This window comes from Procambarus clarkii, chromosome 51, assembly GCF_040958095.1.
Source record: "Procambarus clarkii isolate CNS0578487 chromosome 51, FALCON_Pclarkii_2.0, whole genome shotgun sequence".
NCBI classification, from domain to species: Eukaryota; Metazoa; Arthropoda; class Malacostraca; order Decapoda; family Cambaridae; genus Procambarus; species Procambarus clarkii.
This window is the reverse complement of record NC_091200.1, coordinates 10,595,141-10,617,740: the sequence shown is the minus strand read 5'-3', so window position 1 is coordinate 10,617,740 and position 22,600 is coordinate 10,595,141. Positions and strand designations below refer to the sequence as shown.

The following is a 22,600-nucleotide window of genomic DNA, read 5'->3' as shown; positions in this document are numbered from 1 at the left end:
AAACGGTTTACACAAGACTCACAACTAATTTCATTCGAACAATTCCGGAACAAGTGCTTCACTGACGAATTTTGTTCGAACCACAACGCTGTAAATGCTTCACCCACGTACTACAAATAACCGCCAACATAATCTAAGCATCTAATCTAATCTAACCAATGCCTAAATATGCATGTTAAAACTGATGACTGCGTCTGTGGGGTCAACGGCTGAATTGAATGGACTTGGTCTGGGGACAGTTGCTCAGAGCACTGTCCACTCTTGTGTGTACTCACCTATTTGTGCTTGCGGGGGTTGAGCTTTGGCTCTTTGGTCCCGCCTCTCAACTGTCAATCAACTGGTGTACAGATTCCTGAGCCTACTGGGCTCTATCATATCTACATTTAAAACTGTGTATGGAGTCAGCCTCCACCACATCACTGCCCGTGTGTGTGTGTGTGTGTGTGTGTGTGTGTGTGTGTGTGTGTGTGTGTGTGTGTGTGTGTGTGTGTGTGTGTGTGTGTGTGTACACACACATTTGTGCGGAAGTTCATCAGCATGCAGGCAGCGTACCCGAGGGGGGGGGGGCGCCCCCAACTCGCTTTCTCCCTCCACCAAACGGAGAGAGTCTTACACACTATCCCCCCCCCGTCAACCCCCCCCCCACACACACACCACCACCTCATACTTTCTTCTCGTCTGCCAGACATTTTTCGTGCAAGAAAAAGTTCGAGCTAATCCTTCCGCACCTGGGAGATGTGGCAGCGCTGTTGTCGAGGTAAACCCGCGCGTCTGGTTTCCCAAATTGTAAACTTTCCCGCGAATAGTAATTGCTGTTGTGGTATACAATGTGAGATGTGGTTGGCGGTGATTAGCGAGGGTGGTTGAAGGCCACGCCACACCCAGGAGAACCAGTGACTGGGGTACCACACCCCAGGAGAACCAGTGACTGGGGTACCACACCCCAGGAGAACCAGTGACTGGGGTACCACACCCCAGGAGAACCAGTGACTGGGGTACCACACCCCAGGAGAACCAGTGACTGGGGTACCACACCCCAGGAGAACCAGTGACTGGGGTACCACACCCCAGGAGAACCAGTGACTGGGGTACCACACCCCAGGAGAACCAGTGACCTGGGGTACCACACCCCAGGAGAACCAGTGACCTGGGGTACCACACCCCAGGAGAACCAGTGACCTGGGGTACCACACCCCAGGAGAACCAGTGACCTGGGGTACCACACCCCAGGAGAACCAGTGACCTGGGGTACCACACCCCAGGAGAACCAGTGACCTGGGGTACCACACCCCAGGAGAACCAGTGACCTGGGGTACCACACCCCAGGAGAACCAGTGACCTGGGGTACCACACCCCAGGAGAACCAGTGACCTGGGGTACCACACCCCAGGAGAACCAGTGACCTGGGGTACCACACCCCAGGAGAACCAGTGACCTGGGGTACCACACCCCAGGAGAACCAGTGACCTGGGGTACCACACCCCAGGAGAACCAGTGACCTGGGGTACCACACCCCAGGAGAACCAGTGACCTGGGGTACCACACCCCAGGAGAACCAGTGACCTGGGGTACCACACCCCAGGAGAACCAGTGACCTGGGGTACCACACCCCAGGAGAACCAGTGACCTGGGGTACCACACCCCAGGAGAACCAGTGACCTGGGGTACCACACCCCAGGAGAACCAGTGACCTGGGGTACCACACCCCAGGAGAACCAGTGACCTGGGGTACCACACCCCAGGAGAACCAGTGACCTGGGGTACCACACCCCAGGAGAACCAGTGACCTGGGGTACCACACCCCAGGAGAACCAGTGACCTGGGGTACCACACCCCAGGAGAACCAGTGACCTGGGGTACCACACCCCAGGAGAACCAGTGACCTGGGGTAACACACCCCAGGAGAACCAGTGACCTGGGGTAACACACCCCAGGAGAACCAGTGACCTGGGGTAACACACCCCAGGAGAACCAGTGACCTGGGGTAACACACCCCAGGAGAACCAGTGACCTGGGGTAACACACCCCAGGAGAACCAGTGACCTGGGGTAACACACCCCAGGAGAACCAGTGACCTGGGGTAACACACCCCAGGAGAACCAGTGACCTGGGGTAACACACCCCAGGAGAACCAGTGACCTGGGGTAACACACCCCAGGAGAACCAGTGACCTGGGGTACCACACCCCAGGAGAACCAGTGACCTGGGGTACCACACCCCAGGAGAACCAGTGACCTGGGGTACCACACCCCAGGAGAACCAGTGACCTGGGGTACCACACCCCAGGAGAACCAGTGACCTGGGGTACCACACCCCAGGAGAACCAGTGACCTGGGGTACCACACCCCAGGAGAACCAGTGACCTGGGGTACCACACCCCAGGAGAACCAGTGACCTGGGGTACCACACCCCAGGAGAACCAGTGACCTGGGGTACCACACCCCAGGAGAACCAGTGACCTGGGGTACCACACCCCAGGAGAACCAGTGACCTGGGGTACCACACCCCAGGAGAACCAGTGACCTGGGGTACCACACCCCAGGAGAACCAGTGACCTGGGGTACCACACCCCAGGAGAACCAGTGACCTGGGGTAACCACACCCCAGGAGAACCAGTGACCTGGGGTACCACACCCCAGGAGAACCAGTTGACCTGGGGTACCACAACCCCAGGAGAACCAGTGACCTGGGGTACCACACCCCAGGAGAACCAGTGACCTGGGGTACCACACCCCAGGAGAACCAGTGACCTGGGGTACCACACCCCAGGAGAACCAGTGACCTGGGGTACCACACCCCAGGAGAACCAGTGACCTGGGGTACCACACCCCAGGAGAACCAGTGACCTGGGGTACCACACCCCAGGAGAACCAGTGACCTGGGGTACCACACCCCAGGAGAACCAGTGACCTGGGGTACCACACCCCAGGAGAACCAGTGACCTGGGGTACCACACCCCAGGAGAACCAGTGACCTGGGGTACCACACCCCAGGAGAACCAGTGACCTGGGGTACCACACCCCAGGAGAACCAGTGACCTGGGGTACCACACCCCAGGAGAACCAGTGACCTGGGGTACCACACCCCAGGAGAACCAGTGACCTGGGGTACCACACCCCAGGAGAACCAGTGACCTGGGGTACCACACCCCAGGAGAACCAGTGACCTGGGGTACCACACCCCAGGAGAACCAGTGACCTGGGGTACCACACCCCAGGAGAACCAGTGACCTGGGGTACCACACCCCAGGAGAACCAGTGACCTGGGGTACCACACCCCAGGAGAACCAGTGACCTGGGGTACCACACCCCAGGAGAACCAGTGACCTGGGGTACCACACCCCAGGAGAACCAGTGACCTGGGGTACCACACCCCAGGAGAACCAGTGACCTGGGGTACCACACCCCAGGAGAACCAGTGACCTGGGGTACCACACCCCAGGAGAACCAGTGACCTGGGGTACCACACCCCAGGAGAACCAGTGACCTGGGGTACCACACCCCAGGAGAACCAGTGACCTGGGGTACCACACCCCAGGAGAACCAGTGACCTGGGGTACCACACCCCAGGAGAACCAGTGACCTGGGGTACCACACCCCAGGAGAACCAGTGACCTGGGGTACCACACCCCAGGAGAACCAGTGACCTGGGGTACCACACCCCAGGAGAACCAGTGACCTGGGGTACCACACCCCAGGAGAACCAGTGACCTGGGGTACCACACCCCAGGAGAACCAGTGACCTGGGGTACCACACCCCAGGAGAACCAGTGACCTGGGGTACCACACCCCAGGAGAACCAGTGACCTGGGGTACCACACCCCAGGAGAACCAGTGACCTGGGGTACCACACCCCAGGAGAACCAGTGACCTGGGGTACCACACCCCAGGAGAACCAGTGACCTGGGGTACCACACCCCAGGAGAACCAGTGACCTGGGGTACCACACCCCAGGAGAACCAGTGACCTGGGGTACCACACCCCAGGAGAACCAGTGACCTGGGGTACCACACCCCAGGAGAACCAGTGACCTGGGGTACCACACCCCAGGAGAACCAGTGACCTGGGGTACCACACCCCAGGAGAACCAGTGACCTGGGGTACCACACCCCAGGAGAACCAGTGACCTGGGGTACCACACCCCAGGAGAACCAGTGACCTGGGGTACCACACCCCAGGAGAACCAGTGACAGTCGCGTATGTATGGGAGCATCGGTCGCATCTGCCATTCTTCCTTGAGTAGGAGTCGCTGGCGATAGGGGAAGGAAGGTTAAGAGAGAAGAGGAGGAGGATGAGTAGTAGACTAGAAGAGGAGAATAGGAGATAGAATAATGAAAAGGGCAGAAAAGAGAGAAAAAACATTGTGGGGGAGGAGGAGGAATGTGCGAGGATCGGAATGTGTGGTGGGGCTGGCCGTCCAACACCGGTAGTATTATTGTCATAATGTGTTGCCAGAGTTACAGGTGTGTGTAACCCCACCCACCCAGTGACCACCACAGGCAACACTACTATAGGGGGTCCCAGGTAGTGTACCCTCGCTATATAAAGGCCGCGACATAGTCTTAACACGTGCGGCACAGCTTTCATTCATTCACCTCCCTGCTGCTGCTGCTGCACCCTCCCCCCCACTTCCCAACCCCACTTCCCCTCCTCCTTTTTCAGCGGTCACTTTCTCTTACCAGCGAGGAAGATGCCACACTTATCCCGCCTGCTTGTTGCTACAGGTAGTTCACAGCAGCTGTGTTTACATCGCAAACGGGCCCGGAGGATGGATGAGGAAGGACCCTCATTGTTGGAGAGATCAATGGGCTGTGGAAGGTGAGAGGCCCGTGAGTGGATTTGTAATTGGCTGCCTGTTCACTCACACTATGGGATCCACTCTCTCAACTCCCTAGAGGCAAATGAACTGACTCTTGGGAGCTCTTTTGTACAAGTTGATTTGTTTTCTAAGTGTGTTGTGCAACGTAAGTAGCTCTGATAACTTATTGAGAGATATGATAAAGAAGACCACCTTCAAGCCATGCTCGCGCCATACACAGTCGTACAGCAATTACTTCATAACAACCGTTATTCTCAAACTATCAGTTAACATTTTGTATATTGGGTTTTGTGCATAGTTAGGTGAAGGCTAGGTGAGGTGTGTCTCGTCTTGCTGGCAATTAGTTGTATTAAAGTTCATGGTGAAGCATTTAGAGATGTGCTCTTGGAACATAGAAATTAAATGAAATACTTTTTGATAAAAATTCAAATAACAACAGGTGTGTGATGTGCACAGCTGTGGGGAAAACTGACTCGGGATTTATTGATTTAATAACAATAATTAAATTCTTTAATGAATTCTAATTTATAAATTATATTTAATTTATTTCTTACGTTAATTTGTTTCGATAGCGGAATATATGAATTTAAAGTGGATTGTATGATATTAAATTCCCACAAATCGCTTCCTACACAAGCTGCGAGGTTTATTAATTAGTCTATCAATCTAAATTATCGATTGATAGACATTTACTACAAATGGTAATACTACATGATATTAATAAATATATTTAAAAGCCTTAGTTGACTAGAAGACCTCAACACTTTGCTGGTGGTGTAAACATGGGAGTAGCCATCGACGTGGGGAGTAGTCAGCCAAGCTCGTGGCCTCGCGGTGTGGAGGATGTAACTAGACGAGTCACGTGGTCTCCCGTCTTTCAGTGATTCCACATTAATAACTTCACTTTTCAATTTACCTGCGAACGAGAATGTCAGTAATATTTGCTGCACATAAATTATTCGAACAAAATTCGTCAGTGAAGCGCATGTTCGGGAAGTATTCGGACGTCAACAGTTGTGGGTCGTGTGTAAATGTTTTCCATTCATAAACACCTGGGGGGGGGGGGGGGGGAGGTTGGCGGGTGTATGGAAGACACCTGAACCGAGGTGTCAGCGGCCGCACGTTACCACTACCAGTAGTGGTAACGGTCAGCTCTGGTAACGTCCGGTCGGTGGTGGTAACGACCAGTCGGTGGTGGTAACGACCAGTCGATGGTGGTAACGACCGGCCGTATATAGTGGAGGTCCGGCCGTGGGGGGTGGTGGTGGTGGGTCGGGTTTCACTTTCTGGAGGAGTGGAGAGTGGCGGCGCGCGCCGCTCATCAGTCATTCCGGAAGGAGAGGGTGGGTTACTGCCTTGGGGGGGGGGGGGCTGTGCTAGTGAAAGTCACCGGCTACTAGAATTAGTTATCAACCTAGTGTGTGTGTACGCTCGAGTGAATGCACTCTTATCTCCGTGCATCAGTGTCGTAGCCTGTGGAATATGTACAAGTGCACGTCTCTTCATATGTATCCACACTCACGTACACATAGACACATACACGATGAAGCCTCGAGATCCTTGTGATATTGTCAGAGCAGGAAGACACCAGTCTTGAGAAGATAGGCGAGGCAATACTGGTAAAACAGGTTACAGACATTAATGGTATATATTAAATATTATTGTCAACTGTAATTTATCTATCATGAGATGTGAAGCAATATTGTTAGTTGCCAGATAGATGTGCGCGCCCACTAGCATATAAGTACAGTGAATGCACGAATGTTCCGTGTGTAAGGTTGTGACACATTTAGTCGACATGTGCACCCACCTGGTTCCGGGTTCGATCCCAGATGGAGGCGGAAACAAATGGGCAGAGTTTCTTTCACCCTGATGCCCCTGTTACCTAGCAGTAAATAGGTACCTGGGAGTTAGACAGCTGCTGCGGGCTGCTTCCTGGGGATATGTAACAAAAAGGAGGCTTGGTCGAGGACCGGGCCGCGGGGACGCTAAGCCCCGAAATCATCTCAAGATAACCTGTATAAGTCGCATGGCAACATGATACACATGGCAACATGATACACATGCAACAACACACAACACTTTTGAAGGCAATTGTTGGTGTTTGTTTTGGCAAGCATGAATGTTTGTATGAATATCCACATGTGATGTGTATGTGTATATAGATAACGTGTGTGTTTCTGTATGCTTTCTTGCTGTGCTTGCTCCTGGATCCTGTCTGTATCCCAACTGCTGCTAATTAATTCTGTGTCGTTATCATTCGAGCAGTCCGTCTTTATTGGCCTTGTCGGTACCCGTGATGAACATGTCTTAATCATGTCTGGTCTGTTTCTTCTCTCGTCAAGTGACGTGAAGTTTTGTAGATGTTCTTTACCATCGCAGCTCATTTCTTTCGGTTGTGTGCTAAGTGTAATGGTGTAGCTTGGTGCTCAATGTTGCGAGGGGTCCATTGCTGGAGCTGCATATTCGAGAATTAGTTTAACATACGTGATGTAGATCATCTTAAATTATTTATGCTAGCCATGTATGTACCGCTGATTTAATTCAGTTTGTGTTCTTCTGGAGACAGAATTCATATGAATTTTCTCCCGGACTTTTCCTGTGTAACTCGTGGAGATCCCTCGCCCGTCTCCAGGTAGTAACTCATCCAGAGCGACATCCCTTTCTCGGCGCTCATCTTCATTACTTTCTATGCATTTGGACTGAACTCCAGCAGCCACTTGCCAGTCCGTTCTTTTAGGCTTTCCTCGTGTAGTTCCGTACAGTCACCCGTAATTCTCGTGTACCTCATCATTTTCACATCATCTGCAAACTTCAACATGAAGAAATCTATTCACCCGGGTTGATCATTCCCGTGAACCGTGTCGGGACCAGGAGGCATCCCAGTTGGTTTCTTGGGGAAGTCTCTCAGTATCACTGACTTCTTATCCATCTTGTAAACTATTCTAGTGTGCGCTTCAGTTCCCTACTAGTAGTCAAGAAATATGCAGGTTTTCCCTCTCCATCCAGAGTGCTTGTAGTCAACATATAGAATTATATTAGATTTACCTTTTATGAACCCGCGCTGCTGTTTACATTATAAGAGACCATTCTATCCCGGTCTTCTCCCTTTCTCTTATAATTTTTTCCATTACCTTACATGGCAATCATGTTGAGGGACATAGGTCTGTAGTTCAGAGCCTCGTGTCCGTATCCATTTTTGGTATATTGGTACAACATTGCTCATCTTCCATTTATTTGGAATTTCACCAGTCTCTAAGAAGTTGTATATATGTTTATCTTGTTTCTGTTATCCTTTTGGCTCGTGTAGGTGTTCCCCTTTAATGTATATCTTTAACCCGCGCTCTCTCTCATTATGAAGCTTGTCTCTGTCCGCCATGATGGTGACCTGGAGACTTGTTGGCTTGTGGTCTTGTTCAGTGCTTCTCCAGTCTCGCCAGACCTGCACCTCTTGCACACCAGGGGAGGACTGCTGCCCGCACTGTGCACACAAGAAGTGATCTTATGTGGTGATCATATTCTGAATAAACTTTTCTTAAGGCTCCTGAAGGTACTTAAGGTGTTTGGCAGCTTGCATACACCGGTGATGCTGTGTGCTCTTAGTGATGGAGGTGTGATGACAGCTGTTGTTCCCGTGCTCTTAGTGATGGAGGTGTAATGACAGCTGTTGTTCCCGTGCTCTTAGTGATGGAGGTGTGATGACAATTGAAGTTTCACACCGGTGATGCCGTCCCTCTGCCTTCCTTTACCTACTGGCCAGCTTCATTATTTTGCAACAATGAGGAATGAGTTCCTAGGGCCACTTGTTAGAAAACTGTCAGTCTATTCAAGTCTTAAAGAAGTTCTTCAATGATATATTTGAGCTTTGTATCGTCCTCAAATATCGACATTTAGGGAGCCCATCACTCCTAGTAGATCATATACATACACCAGGACCAGTTTGTGAGCTAGAACTTGACACACCATCTGTTAGCAAAAACTACTATTTCTCAGATATTTCACATCCGTTAAAGAGGCCTACCTGTCATCCGAGCCTGGAGGGTCTTCTACTTGCCGGTCTCAAGTGAAGGGGCACTGTAATAAACCTTCCTGGAGTACAGAAAGATGCAGTCTACCTAGCCTTTTTTTCCGATCTTATCTGTCAGCCTGTCGTAGGATCAAGTAAGTCTATATGTCAGGATTTTGTCATTCCTAAACTAGTGCTGGTGTTTCGTGATGAATTTCCGTTTTAGAATACACTTCACTAGTCTCTTTAGTTTGATGACGTGGATGGTCTGCATGTTAGTACTGGTCTATGAGGCTCTTAGTATTTAATTGGCTGAGCTCCAACTCTTATTTTCCTGCCTCTGGGCGAATGACTTCAGCACCTTTGTCAGTATCCAAGGAAATTTAGTCAGGTTCTTGTTAATTAGTGTAAACCAGTTGTGCATGTCTCAGCCTTCCTCTTCTCGGCTCTGACACTGGCCGTTGCTCACGTGAGATGACATCATCAATCATTTGTTGAGTTCTCGGCTGGGTTGCCGTTTTCTGTGAGAAGGTTCCCTTTGTTCTGCCCGATTACCTGTCCTGCCCGCATCTGCCTCCTGGCCTGGCTGTGTGTGTGTGTGTGTGTGTGTGTGTGTGTGTGTGTGTGTGTGTGTGTGTGTGTGTGTGTGTGTGTGTGTGTGTGTGTGTGCGCGCACACGTGTGTGTGTGTGTGTGTGCACGTGTGTGTGTGTGTGTGCACGTGTGTGTGTGTGCACGTGTGTGTGTGTGCACGTGTGTGTGTGCGCACGTGTGTGTGTGCACGTGTGTGTGTGCGCGCGTGTAAGTTTTCGTCTTATCAGACTTGCTTTCTCTCTCCCAATATGGCAAAAAGTGAGTCTCACCACCCGTCTGCTTTTCACTTTTGCTTGGGTGGTGCCGGGGCTTGTGGTGCCCCCCCGCCCCACATCTGCCGTCACCCTTGTGGACAGGTGTTACGGTCACACAATGTGACAAATGCCACTCAAGCTATACGAAGATGTCACTTAAGTACACTAAGCTTCCAAGGATGAGCATAAGAAAAGTAGGTTCTGCTTATTAACATAAGATGTGTTTGTTATGCTTAGTAAGCAGTTTTTAGTGTGTTTTTCAATTAAGATCATTGTTTCCTCCTCCCGCCATTCACACACAGGGGGGCCTCGTAGCCTGGTAGATAGCGCGCAGGACTCGTAATTCTGTGGCGCGGGTTCGATTCCCGCACGAGGCAGAAACAAATGGGCAAAGTTTCTTTCACCCTAAGTGCCCCTGTTACCTAGCAGTAAATGGGTACCTGGGAGTTAGTCAGCTGTCACGGGCTGCTTCCTGGGGTGTGTGTGTGTGGTGTGGGGAAAAAAAAAATAGTTAGTAAACAGTTGATTGACAGTTGAGAGGCGGGCCGAAAGAGCAAAGCTCAACCCCCGCAAAAACACAACTAGTAAACACACACACACACACACACAAACACACACACACACACACACACACACACACACACACACACACACACACACACACACACACACACACACACACACACACACACACACACACACACATGTACACACACATAAGACTAAACTGGAAAAGGTTCAAAGGTTTGCCACTAGACTAGTACCCGAGCTGAGAGGTATGAGCTACGAGGAGAGACTACGGGAATTAAACCTCACTTCACTGGAAGACAGAAGAGTTAGGGGGGACATGATCACCACATTCAAGATTCTGAAGGGAATTGATAGGGTAGATAAAGACAGTCTATTTAACACAAGGGGAACACATACAAGGGGAACACATACAAGGGGACACAGGTGGAAACTGAGTGCCCAAATGAGCCACAGAGATATTAGAAAGAACTTTTTTAGTGTCAGAGTGGTGGACAAATGGAATGCATTAGGAAGAGATGTGGTGGAGGCTGACTCCATACACAGTTTCAAGTGTAGATATGATAGAGCCCGATAGGCTCAGGAATCTGTACACCTGTTGATTGACGGTTGAGAGGCGGGACCAAAGAGCCAGAGCTCAACCCCCGCAAACACAACTAGGTGAGTACAACTAGGTGAGTACACTAAATCAACATTATCGTCATTATCATATCTCCATCATCGTCATTCTTACATTAACATTTAGTTGTTTGAATTTTGGGATAATGACTAGTCATATTTCAGCTCTGTGGAGACTGAGCATGGTGAGGGTGTGGTGACCCTGGTGAGGTCACCACGCTTGAGGCACCAATTGTGAGTGTGGTGACCCTGGTAAGGTCACCATGCTTGAGGCACCAGTTGTGAGTGTGGTGACCCTGGGTGAGGTCACCACGCTTGAGGCACCAGTTGTGAGTGTGGTGACCCTGGGTGAGGTCACCACGCTTGAGGCACCAGTTGTGAGTGTGGTGACCCTGGGTGAGGTCACCACGCTTGAGGCACCAGTTGTGAGTGTGGTGACCCTGGGTGAGGTCACCACGCTTGAGGCACCAGTTGTGAGTGTGGTGACCCTGGGTGAGGTCACCACGCTTGAGGCACCAGTTGTGAGTGTGGTGACCCTGGGTGAGGTCACCACGCTTGAGGCACCAGTTGTGAGTGTGGTGACCCTGGGTGAGGTCACCACGCTTGAGGCACCAGTTGTGAGTGTGGTGACCCTGGGTGAGGTCACCACGCTTGAGGCACCAGTTGTGAGTGTGGTGACCCTGGGTGAGGTCACCACGCTTGAGGCACCAGTTGTGAGTGTGGTGACCCTGGGTGAGGTCACCACGCTTGAGGCACCAGTTGTGAGTGTGGTGACCCTGGGTGAGGTCACCACGCTTGAGGCACCAGTTGTGAGTGTGGTGACCCTGGGTGAGGTCACCACGCTTGAGGCACCAGTTGTGAGTGTGGTGACCCTGGGTGAGGTCACCACGCTTGAGGCACCAGTTGTGAGTGTGGTGACCCTGGGTGAGGTCACCACGCTTGAGGCACCAGTTGTGAGTGTGGTGACCCTGGGTGAGGTCACCACGCTTGAGGCACCAGTTGTGAGTGTGGTGACCCTGGGTGAGGTCACCACGCTTGAGGCACCAGTTGTGAGTGTGGTGACCCTGGGTGAGGTCACCACGCTTGAGGCACCAGTGGTGATGACCACAGTAGCCTTAGTTAACCCAGCCAGCCTCACCTGTGTTTCGAGTCGTTGAGGGAGTCGCCTTGACTCCTGTCGGTGACTCTGCTGTTGTTGGTCACCTTCACAGTTGCTTGTATCGCAGAGCATGGCACAGCATCAGTGCTTGTATCGCAGAGCATGGCACAGCATCAGTGCTTGTATCGCAGCACATGGCACAGCATCTGTGCTTGTATCACAGCACATGGCACAGCATCTGTGCTTGTATCGCAGCACATGGCACAGCATCTGTGCTTGTATCGCAGAGCATGGCACAGCATCTGTGCTTGTATCGCAGCGCATGGCACAGCATCTGTGCTTGTATCGCAGCGCATGGCACAGCATCTGTGCTTGTATCGCAGCGCATGGCACAGCATCTGTGCTTGTATCGCAGCGCATGGCACAGCATCTGTGCTTGTATCGCAGCGCATGGCACAGCATCTGTGCTTGTATCGCAGCACATGGCACAGCATCTGTGCTTGTATCGCAGCACATTGCACAGCATCAGTGCTTGTATCGCAGCGCATGGCACAGCATCAGTGCTTGTATCGCAGCGCATGGCACAGCATCAGTGCTTGTATCGCAGCGCATGGCACAGCATCAGTGCTTGTATCGCAGCGCATGGCACAGCATCTGTGCTTGTATCGCAGAGCATGGCACAGCATCTGTGCTTGTATCGCAGAGCATGGCACAGCATCTGTGCTTGTATCGCAGAGCATGGCACAGCATCTGTGCTTGTATCGCAGAGCATGGCACAGCATCTGTGCTTGTATCGCAGCGCATGGCACAGCATCTGTGCTTGTATCGCAGAGCATGGCACAGCATCTGTGCTTGTATCACAGCGCATGGCACAGCATCAGTGCTTGTATCGCAGAGCATGGCACAGCATCTGTGCTTGTATCACAGCACATGGCACAGCATCAGTGCTTGTATCGCAGCACATGGCACAGCATCTGTGCTTGTATCGCAGCACATGGCACAGCATCTGTGCTTGTATCGCAGCGCATGGCACAGCATATGTGCTTGTATCGCAGCGCATGACACAGCATATGTGCTTGTATCGCAGAGCATGGCACAGCATCTGTGCTTGTATCACAGCACATGGCACAGCATCTGTGCTTGTATCGCAGCGCATGACACAGCATCTGTGCTTCTATCGCTGAGCATGACACAGCATCTGTGCCTGCATCGCAGCGCATGGCACAGCATCTGTGCTTGTATCGCAGCGCATGACACAGCATCTGTGCTTGTATCGCTGAGCATGACACAGCATCTGTGCCTGCATCGCAGCGCATGACACAGCATCTGTGCCTGCATCGCAGCGCATGACACAGCATCTGTGCTTGTATCGCAGCGCATGACAGCAACAGTGCTAATTAGTCACACCTCCGGGGAGAGGAGGGGGGGGGAGGGTGTCCGGATTATCACATACGTAATGACTGTTATGAACTATACAGCGTCGTCAAGGTTACCAAATGAAGGGAATGAGGTTAATTGTTGTGAAGATTCCCAATCAAAATGGACGTGTTCTCACTTTCTTGTGCTTACAGGGTTAAGTTTCATCTCTTGTTCCCCGCCTTACCAGAGACGGACCGTCCCATACAATGACACCCGACCTACATTTAGCACTACTCCTATTGACGTGGTTATTGCTGGCGCCGGCTACCTATTACAACGGCTTCCTTCAGTGCATCCCACTTGTTGACCATCCGTGCAGGGTACGAGTACTTCTGCAGGCGACGAGTCACAATAACGTGGCTAAAGTATGTTGACCAGACCACACACTAGAAGGTGAAGGGACGACGACGTTTCGGTCCGTCCTGGACCATTCTCAAGTCCATTGTGAGAACCATATATTTTTGGGTCTTGTTTGGAGGCTAAGAACTCTCCCTCGCACAGGCTGCGTCAGCTGAGGCTGCTGACCTCGGCGGAGTTGTCTTGGGCCAGTGCACTCGCCTAGTTGTGCTTGCGGGGGTTGAGCTCTGACTCTTTGGTCCCGCCTCTCAACTGTCAATCAACCGGTGGAGAGATTCCTGAGCCTACTGGGCTCTATCATATCTACATTTGAAACTGTGTTTGCAGTCAGCCTCCACCACATCACTGCCTAATGCATTCCTTTTACTAACTATTCTGACACTGAACAAAATTCTTTCTAATGTTTCTATGGCTCATTTGGGTACTTAATTTCCACCTGTGTCCCCTTGTGCGTGTTCCGCTTGTGCTAAATAGTTTATCTTTGTCCACCAATTACTCCGAGACTATTGTGTAGTCGGTTCCTCTGACCACACTCTGTAGTGTGGTCACTACAGTGTCATGGTCGCTGAAGGTGTGTGGTCACTATACAGTGTCATGGTCACTGAAGGTGTGTGGTCACTATACAGTGTCATGGTCACTGAAGGTGCGTGGTCACTATAGTGTCATGGTCGCTGAAGGTGCGTGGTCACTATACAGTGTCATGGTCACTGAAGGTGCGTGGTCACTATAGTGTCATGGTCGCTGAAGGTGCGTGGTCACTATACAGTGTCATGGTCGCTGAAGGTGCGTGGTCACTATACAGTGTCATGGTAGTGACCACCTCTTTATAATACCTCCCAGCCCCACCTCTCATTTGTTTCTTTTTATCTACCTTTCATTTCTTCTTGGTTTGTCCTTAGAAGAATGGGAGAAAGATGGGTAGGGATGGGAGGGGTGGTGTAGAGGGAGGGGAGGGGTGGTGTAGAGGAAGGGGAGGGGTGGTGTAGAGGAAGGGGGTGGGGAGAGAGTAGAGAGAGGGGGCGGGGAGAGAGTAGAGAGAGGGGGCGGGGAAAGAAGGTAAGCCAAGACTCAACAGGTTCAGAAAATCGTTTCCAGAGTGGGCGCGGGTGAAGGTGTAGTGTAGGTGTGGTGTGGGAGTAGTGTAGGTGTGGTGTGGGTGTAGTGTAGGCGTGGTGTAATCGTGCTTCTTCCCTCCCACCACCAGCTTCCCTCCCACCACCACCTGCTGTGTCAGTACTCACATATCAGTGTGTTGGGAATAAATTAGAGGTGAAGCGGTAGAGGCGGAGGCGGCCACCTTGGTCTTGCCTGGCGCCGCTCGTCCTCTTGCTCCTGCTCGGACCAACGACCATGTTTGCTTCAACTAACTACCCCTCAAGCTCAAGTGTTCGTGCTTCCCTAATGATCATCTGGGTAACCAATTCCCATCCATGCTCTCGTCATACTAGTGTGCAATACTGATTTTTGCACACAAAATCAGTGTCTGGGATGCTCCTGGACGCAGGTTCGAATCCTCGTCACGGCCCTTGTGGATTTGTTCATTTACTGATTTTTGCATCCGAATGTCTTGCTAGCAATGGGCTGTTATCAGTGGTCAGCGCCGTCGTTGACCAACCTTGTAGCAAGAACTCTCCAGTCTCTGGTTTTGCTTTTAGCTTTTCCAGGCGATTCCACGCGCGGGGCCTCATACTTAGTGCTTTAAATTTTTTTTAAATTTTGCCCCGAGGGGCGAGTTTATTGGGCAGCGCCACTCATCTTGTGAGTGGACACACCGCCATAGCAGAATGTACAACACTCCCCAATAGGAAGAAAACCCGCTGGGTTGTTCATCCTGTCACTTGTACCCAGACACAGCTGGGACTAGCTTAACTGTCTCAAGTGAACAGCTCCTCAAACAAGAAGATTAACATTTATCAACCCTTAAAAGCTTACGTTATCTTGCGGGTGCAAAATGGGGAAATCTTTTAAGAACAGTATCAATATTTTTTAGTGCTGGTGTGAAGATGGGCTCACCATAGCCCGTGCTGCTTGGAACTTTTTGTTCCAAGTAGCGAATCTTTAACAACACCAAGAAGTTCTGGTGTACCATATGTAGTGTACCGTGTCATGATGGTCTCCTTCTGCGGATCCCTGACGGTACAGCGACGGCCTCGCTCCTTACGGGTCGGTGTTCGATCCCCAATGATCCAAGTGGATGGGCACCATTCCGTTCCTCTGTCCTATCCCAGCTCCTTGTCCTTGTCCTCTCAAGTACTATATAGTCATACTGGCTTAGCACCTCATACTCATCCTCTGAGCGGTAGTTTATTGTGCACCCCATACTCATCCTCTCAGCGGTAGTTTATTGTGCACCCCATACTCATCCTTTGGTAGTTTATTGTAGGTAATACAATAATATACTATAAATATAGTACAATATATTGTAGGTAGTTTATAGCGGATCAAAAAGTCAGTATTTCACCCTAGCATGACGAGAGCATGGATGTAAACTGGTGACCCAGATGAGCATTAGGGAAGCACGAACACTTGAGCTTGAAGGGAAGTTAGTTGAAATGAATTGTGTACTCATCCTGTGAGCGGTAGCGCAAGAAAGAATTAAACGGGCACAAAAGGTCTGAATCAGACATCAGGGAAAATTGTGTATTATATTAAATTCCCAAAACACACACTTTTAGTTAAGCAACTTAATGTTGTCTTAAGTCTTAAATTCATGTATAATGGGCGCGCGCGCGCGCGTGTGTGTGTGTGTGTGTGTGTGTGTGTACTCACCTAGTTGTACTCACCTAGTTGTGTTTGCGGGGGTTGAGCTCTGGCTCTTTGGTCCCGCCTCTCAACCGTCAATCAACAGGTGTACAGATTCCTGAGCCTATCGGGCTCTGTCATATCTACACTTGAAAACTGTGTATGGAGTCAGCCTCCACCACATCACCCCCTAATGCATTCCATTTGTCAACCACTCTGACACTAAAAAAGTTCTTTCTAATATCTCTGTGGCTCATTTGGGCACTCAGTTTCCACCTGTGTCCCCTTGTGCGTGTTCCCCTTGTGTTAAATAGACTGTCTTTATCTACCCTATCAATCCCCTTCAGAATCTTGAATGTGGTGATCATGTCCCCCCTAACTCTGTGTGCGTGCGTGCGTGTGTGTGCGCGTGCGCGCATGTGCGTGCGTGTGCGTGTGGGTGGGGATGAATGAGTGGGTGGAGGCCGGGGAGCGTGCCGTGATGGTGGTGGCGCAGGCTGGTGCAGCAGAGATGAGCGGGCTAGCAAGGTGAGGTCAGAGAACTGGCCATCCCGTCGTAAACTGTATTTCCCCGACCAAGGGGCCGGTCTGGCCATTTTCCTCTTTTTCATCCTCATTCTGTTATCCCTCCTCATCCTTCACCTCCTCCTACAATAATACTAAGAAGCGTGCGTTTTAAAGTGTGATTTTTATTATTTGGTTTGGCGGCTTAGATGAGCCATGGAAGTACAGTTGTTGAGTGTGGGTGAGGGGGGTGTGGGTGAGGGGTTGTGGGTGAGGGTGAGGGGTTGTGAGTGTGGGTGAGGGGTTGTGAGTGTGGGTGAGGGGTTGTGGGTGTGGGTGAGGGGTTGTGAGTGTGGGTGAGGGGTTGTGAGTGTGGGTGAGGGGTTGTGAGTGTGGGTGAGGGGTTGTGGGTGTGGGTGAGGGGTTGTGAGTGTGGGTGAGGGGTTGTGAGTGTGGGTGAGGGGTTGTGAGTGTGGGTGAGGGGTTGTGGGTGTGGGTGAGGGGTTGTGGGTGTGGGTGAGGGGTTGTGAGTGTGGGTGAGGGGTTGTGAGTGTGGGTGAGGGGTTGTGAGTGTGGGTGAGGGGTTGTGAGTGTGGGTGAGGGGTTGTGAGTGTGGGTGAGGGGTTGTGAGTGTGGGTGAGGGGTTGTGAGTGTGGGTGAGGGGTTGTGAGTGTGGGTGAGGGGTTGTGGGTGTGGGTGAGGGGTTGTGGGTGTGGGTGAGGGGTTGTGGGTGAGGGGTTGTGGGTGAGGGGTTGTGAGTGTGGGTGAGGGGTTGTGAGTGTGGGTGAGGGGTTGTGGGTGAGGGGTTGTGAGTGTGGGTGAGGGGTTGTGGGTGTGGGTGAGGGGTTGTGGGTGAGGGGTTGTGGGTGAGGGGTTGTGAGTGTGGGTGAGGGGTTGTGAGTGTGGGTGAGGGGTTGTGAGTGTGGGTGAGGGGTTGTGAGTGTGGGTGAGGGGTTGTGAGTGTGGGGTGAGGGGTTGTGAGTGTGGGGTGAGGGGTTGTGAGTGTGGGGTGAGGGGTTGTGAGTGTGGGGTGAGGGGTTGTGAGTGTGGGGTGAGGGGTTGTGAGTGTGGGGTGAGGGGTTGTGAGTGTGGGTGAGGGGTTGTGAGTGTGGGTGAGGGGTTGTGAGTGTGGGTGAGGGGTTGTGAGTGTGGGGTGAGGGGTTGTGAGTGTGGGGTGAGGGGTTGTGAGTGTGGGGTGAGGGGTTGTGAGTGTGGGGTGAGGGGTTGTGAGTGTGGGGTGAGGGGTTGTGAGTGTGGGGTGAGGGGTTGTGAGTGTGGGGTGAGGGGTTGTGAGTGTGGGGTGAGGGGTTGTGAGTGTGGGGTGAGGGGTTGTGAGTGTGGGGTGAGGGGTTGTGAGTGTGGGGTGAGGGGTTGTGAGTGTGGGGTGAGGGGTTGTGAGTGTGGGTGAGGGGTTGTGAGTGTGGGTGAGGGGTTGTGAGTGTGGGGTGAGGGGTTGTGAGTGTGGGGTGAGGGGTTGTGAGTGTGGGGTGAGGGGTTGTGAGTGTGGGTGAGGGGTTGTGAGTGTGGGGTGAGGGGTTGTGGGGTGAGGGGTTGTGGGGTGAGGGGTTGTGGGTGAGGGGTTGTGGGTGGAGGGTTGTGGCCGTGAGAGTAGTGTGGTGGGTGTCGGAGTACAATTAAGGTTCTGGCTCTGGGGATGATTGTGGCTCTTGAGAGGTCAGTGGTGTGCCTGAGGAAAAGCTAACCTTAGACAAGAAGCCTTGTACCTCTTTATGCTAGACTCAACACGATGAATAAGTTAAATAGCCACAGTGATGTTTACCATTGGGTCTTGATTCGTAAGTAATTAGTTAAACTAATTGCTAAGAATAGCGAATTTAACGATTCTTCGCGGCGGGGATCGTATTCCAGGGACCTGCCCGAAACGCTACGCGTACTAGTGGCTGTACAAGAATGTAACAACTCTTGTATATATCTCAAAAAAAAAAAAAAAAAAAAAAAAAAAAATATATATATATATATATATATATATATATATATGTCGTACCTAATAGCCAGAACGCACTTCTCAGCCTACTATTCAAGGCCCGATTTGCCTAATAAGCCAAGTTTTCATGAATTAATGTTTTTTCGTCTACCTAACCTACCTAACCTAACCTAACCTAGCTTTTTTTGGCTACCTAACCTAACCTTACCTATAAATATAGGTTAGGTTAGGTTAGGTAGGGTTGGTTAGGTTCGGTCATATATCTACGTTAATTTTAACTCCAATAAAAAAAAATTGACCTCATACATAGAGAAAAGGGTTGCTTTATCATTTCATAAGAAAAAAATTATAGTAAATATATTAATTCAGGAAAACTAGGCTTATTAGGCAAATCGGGCCTTGAATAGTAGGCTGAGAAGTGAGTTCTGGCTACTAGGTACGACATATATATATATATATATATATATATATATATATATATATATATATATATATATATATATAAATATATATATATATATATATATATATATATATATGTCGTACCTAATAGCCAGAACGCACTTCTCAGCCTACTATTCAAGGCCCGATTTGCCTAATAAGCCAAGTTTTCATGAATTAATGTTTTTTCGTCTACCTAACCTACCTAACCTAACCTAACCTAGCTTTTTTTGGCTACCTAACCTAACCTTACCTATAAATATAGGTTAGGTTAGGTAGGGTTGGTTAGGTTCGGTCATATATCTACGTTAATTTTAACTCCAATAAAAAAAAATTGACCTCATAAATAGAGAAAAGGGTTGCTTTATCATTTCATAAGAAAAAAATTATAGTAAATATATTAATTCAGGAAAACTTGGCTTATTAGGCAAATCGGGCCTTGAATAGTAGGCTGAGAAGTGAGTTCTGGCTACTAGGTACGACATATATATATATATATATATATATATATATATATATATATATATATATATATATATATATATAAATATATAAATATATATTCCACCCTCCAACTTACTTTGCCTGCTGTCTACACCCCCCGCCCCTCCGTTCTCTAATCGTTTGCTGCCCGTCCAGTCTTCCGTCTTATGAGGCCGTCCTGTCTTCTCACTTGCCCTCGTCACTTTCTCTCACCCCCACTCATTCGATTTCACTTTCCCTTCTTACTCTCCCTCACTTTCCGCCATTCGCCTCCGCTAACCCATCTCTGGCTATGTTCGTCTAAGCTGCCGTCCAACATTCATAAATTTTTACCAAATTCTTTACTCAAAATCTGTGTTTTCTCAAATACTAGATGGGGTACCCTGCGGTGCTCGGGTCTCCCACATACACCATCCCTCCCCATTTCCCAACATCGCTGTAAGAATGTAAATTGTCTTCGATCATCACTGTAAACCTCTTCACACCATCTATATTCCCACAACACAGCCTCCCCCATCTCCCACCCACTCTCCCTCTCCCATACTACCCCCACACACCCCACGTCCTCCAATATACCTTGTTTCCTCACCCCATGAACACACTCACCCTTTCCCCCTATAGTGTCACCTGAAGGTTGTGCCTTGAATGCAGCTCTGTCATCTCAAACTGTTTTGAAAATCTTAATTCACTTTTTTTTTTAATACATTAGGTACATCTGCAGTTGTGCAGCTGCCCCAGACTATATGAAGGGGAAGTACAGTGACAAGAAACTAGCTACGTGATGCTAAAAAAAATCCCCATCACACAGGATGGTTAGTCATACAGAGGCATGTGATAAGTAGTCTACATTGGCAGACTCTGGGAGCATTATGAGGATATCATCAACACTAGAGTGAATAAGGTAGCAGTGATACTAAAAGTCCCCATCTCGCAGGATGGTTAGTCTTACAGGGCCATATGTTCAGTAGCCTGCACTGGCAAATTTTGGGTGCACTATAAAATGTGGGGAAATCTGGCTCTAGTTTGATACTAATAAATGTATAATTCTATGAATGCAGATAAAGATTAAATCTAAGATAGCTCGAAGGACCAGAATGCGATGTTAAAGGAGAGAACCAGTGGCTTGTGGATCTCTGATTAAATGTAATAAATTCTAATATTGTATTCCGTAGTGGCTGTAAATTCTATACATTCTAGAACCAGCTTCCCATGACACATTTTGGGGGGTATTCTATGAGGTGAATTCCCGTCTTACGTGAAACATATATTATATGATAATAATTTACGTCTACGTGAAACACACATGATGATGATAATGATAATATGCACACACACATAGATTATATGGATTAGTAAATTGTAATGTAACAAATACTATTGCACGATAGATTAAAAAGTATGTAATCAATATGCATTATAGTATGCATGTATGATTGTCACACTGAGAGAGAACTATCTACAATAAGAACTAATTAAATCTCAGCTGTGACAGAGGAACGTAGTTGACGTCCAATCTCTACAACAGTCTGGAGTCAGACCTGAGATAATGACCCTTGAAACACGTGATCGTGGTGGACGCTGAGGTCTCGCCTACACTGCTACTCCAGCTGAAATGCAAATATTATGTAAATTCCACTCCAAACCCTAGAATCATTCATTTAATAGTAAATTCTAAATGGATCTGGGGACCAGCGGTACACTTACGTAGGAATAGGTGTCGCCAAAATCGTAACGAACAGGGAGGTAAACTAATTCTATTTTAAAGGCCTCTAAAACAATTAAGGATACTACTCTTCCCTGCCGAACGTGGTGTCCGTAAAATGGAAGTTGCACGATCAGTCAGGAGTCTGTAGATGGCCAGATGCTCCTAAATTAAGACTAATCTTGATAAGCAGACTTCAGAACACCTATGCAATGGCGGTTGTCTCGTCTCTCGCTCGCTCGCCAGTATGGCGTCTTCTCTTCCTGCTCGAAAGTAGCGCATGCGCATAGCTCCCAGTAGGGGTTCCGAGCATAAATTATATGGAAGGAAATGCGTTGTGACGAATATTTACGTCACAATTAAGGTATTATGTGGCGACACCTCTTTTGTCGTGATGTAGTTAATGAAGTTATACGATATTAAATGAACGAGAAAAATTCTGGAATGGAGATACAATTTATCATTATATTCACTGACACAGTAAATCGTGGCTGAATAAATTAATTCCAGTAAACAATGATAAATTTATTAACGAAAAGTGAATCTATTAATAAATGCTTATCCTTATTAAGACAAAATAAGGCTACATTCTACTCGATATGTTACTATGAAATGATCAATAATCGTGGAACTCGAGGGGCAAGGAATCTTGGAAAATGCTTGGGAATTAAAGAGGTAACCTTTACTTAGCTGATTGAGATTCAAGGGCAACTTTAATATTCATTACTGGAGGAGAACACGGGGGAAATTGTCCAAATACCACACAGATAGTCATGAATCAGCATTAATAACTAAAAGGGGGGGGGGGGAACAGATAATTAAACACAATTACATTAAAAAAACACTATTATTTTAAGTCACGTATTGAAATCAAAATTGAAACTATATCCTACTTTGCTAACACATCCAAAGAGGCACAGGAAAACGGTGTGTAATTTACTGATGTACCAAAACTCAGACAGACATTACCTTAATCCTGCAAAACCAGCCCAGATGTTGAGTGGCTGCCTTCCAGGTCACCTGACCTGTACCCCAGTTGAAGCTCCAAGACATACTCACTGAAATATTCACAAACTGCCCATGGGAGACCT

The 22,600-nt window shown here is 49.4% G+C and overlaps 1 protein-coding gene across 1 annotated transcript; it reads left to right on the top strand.

Annotated features, from left to right (window-relative positions):
* The first annotated feature begins 11,080 nt into the window (after positions 1-11,080).
* Positions 11,081-11,974, top strand: LOC138351979 (uncharacterized). The gene has a single exon (XM_069304153.1). The coding sequence runs from the start codon at positions 11,081-11,083 to the stop codon at positions 11,972-11,974; it is 894 nt and encodes a 297-aa protein (XP_069160254.1).
* Positions 11,975-22,600: the final 10,626 nt, after the last annotated feature.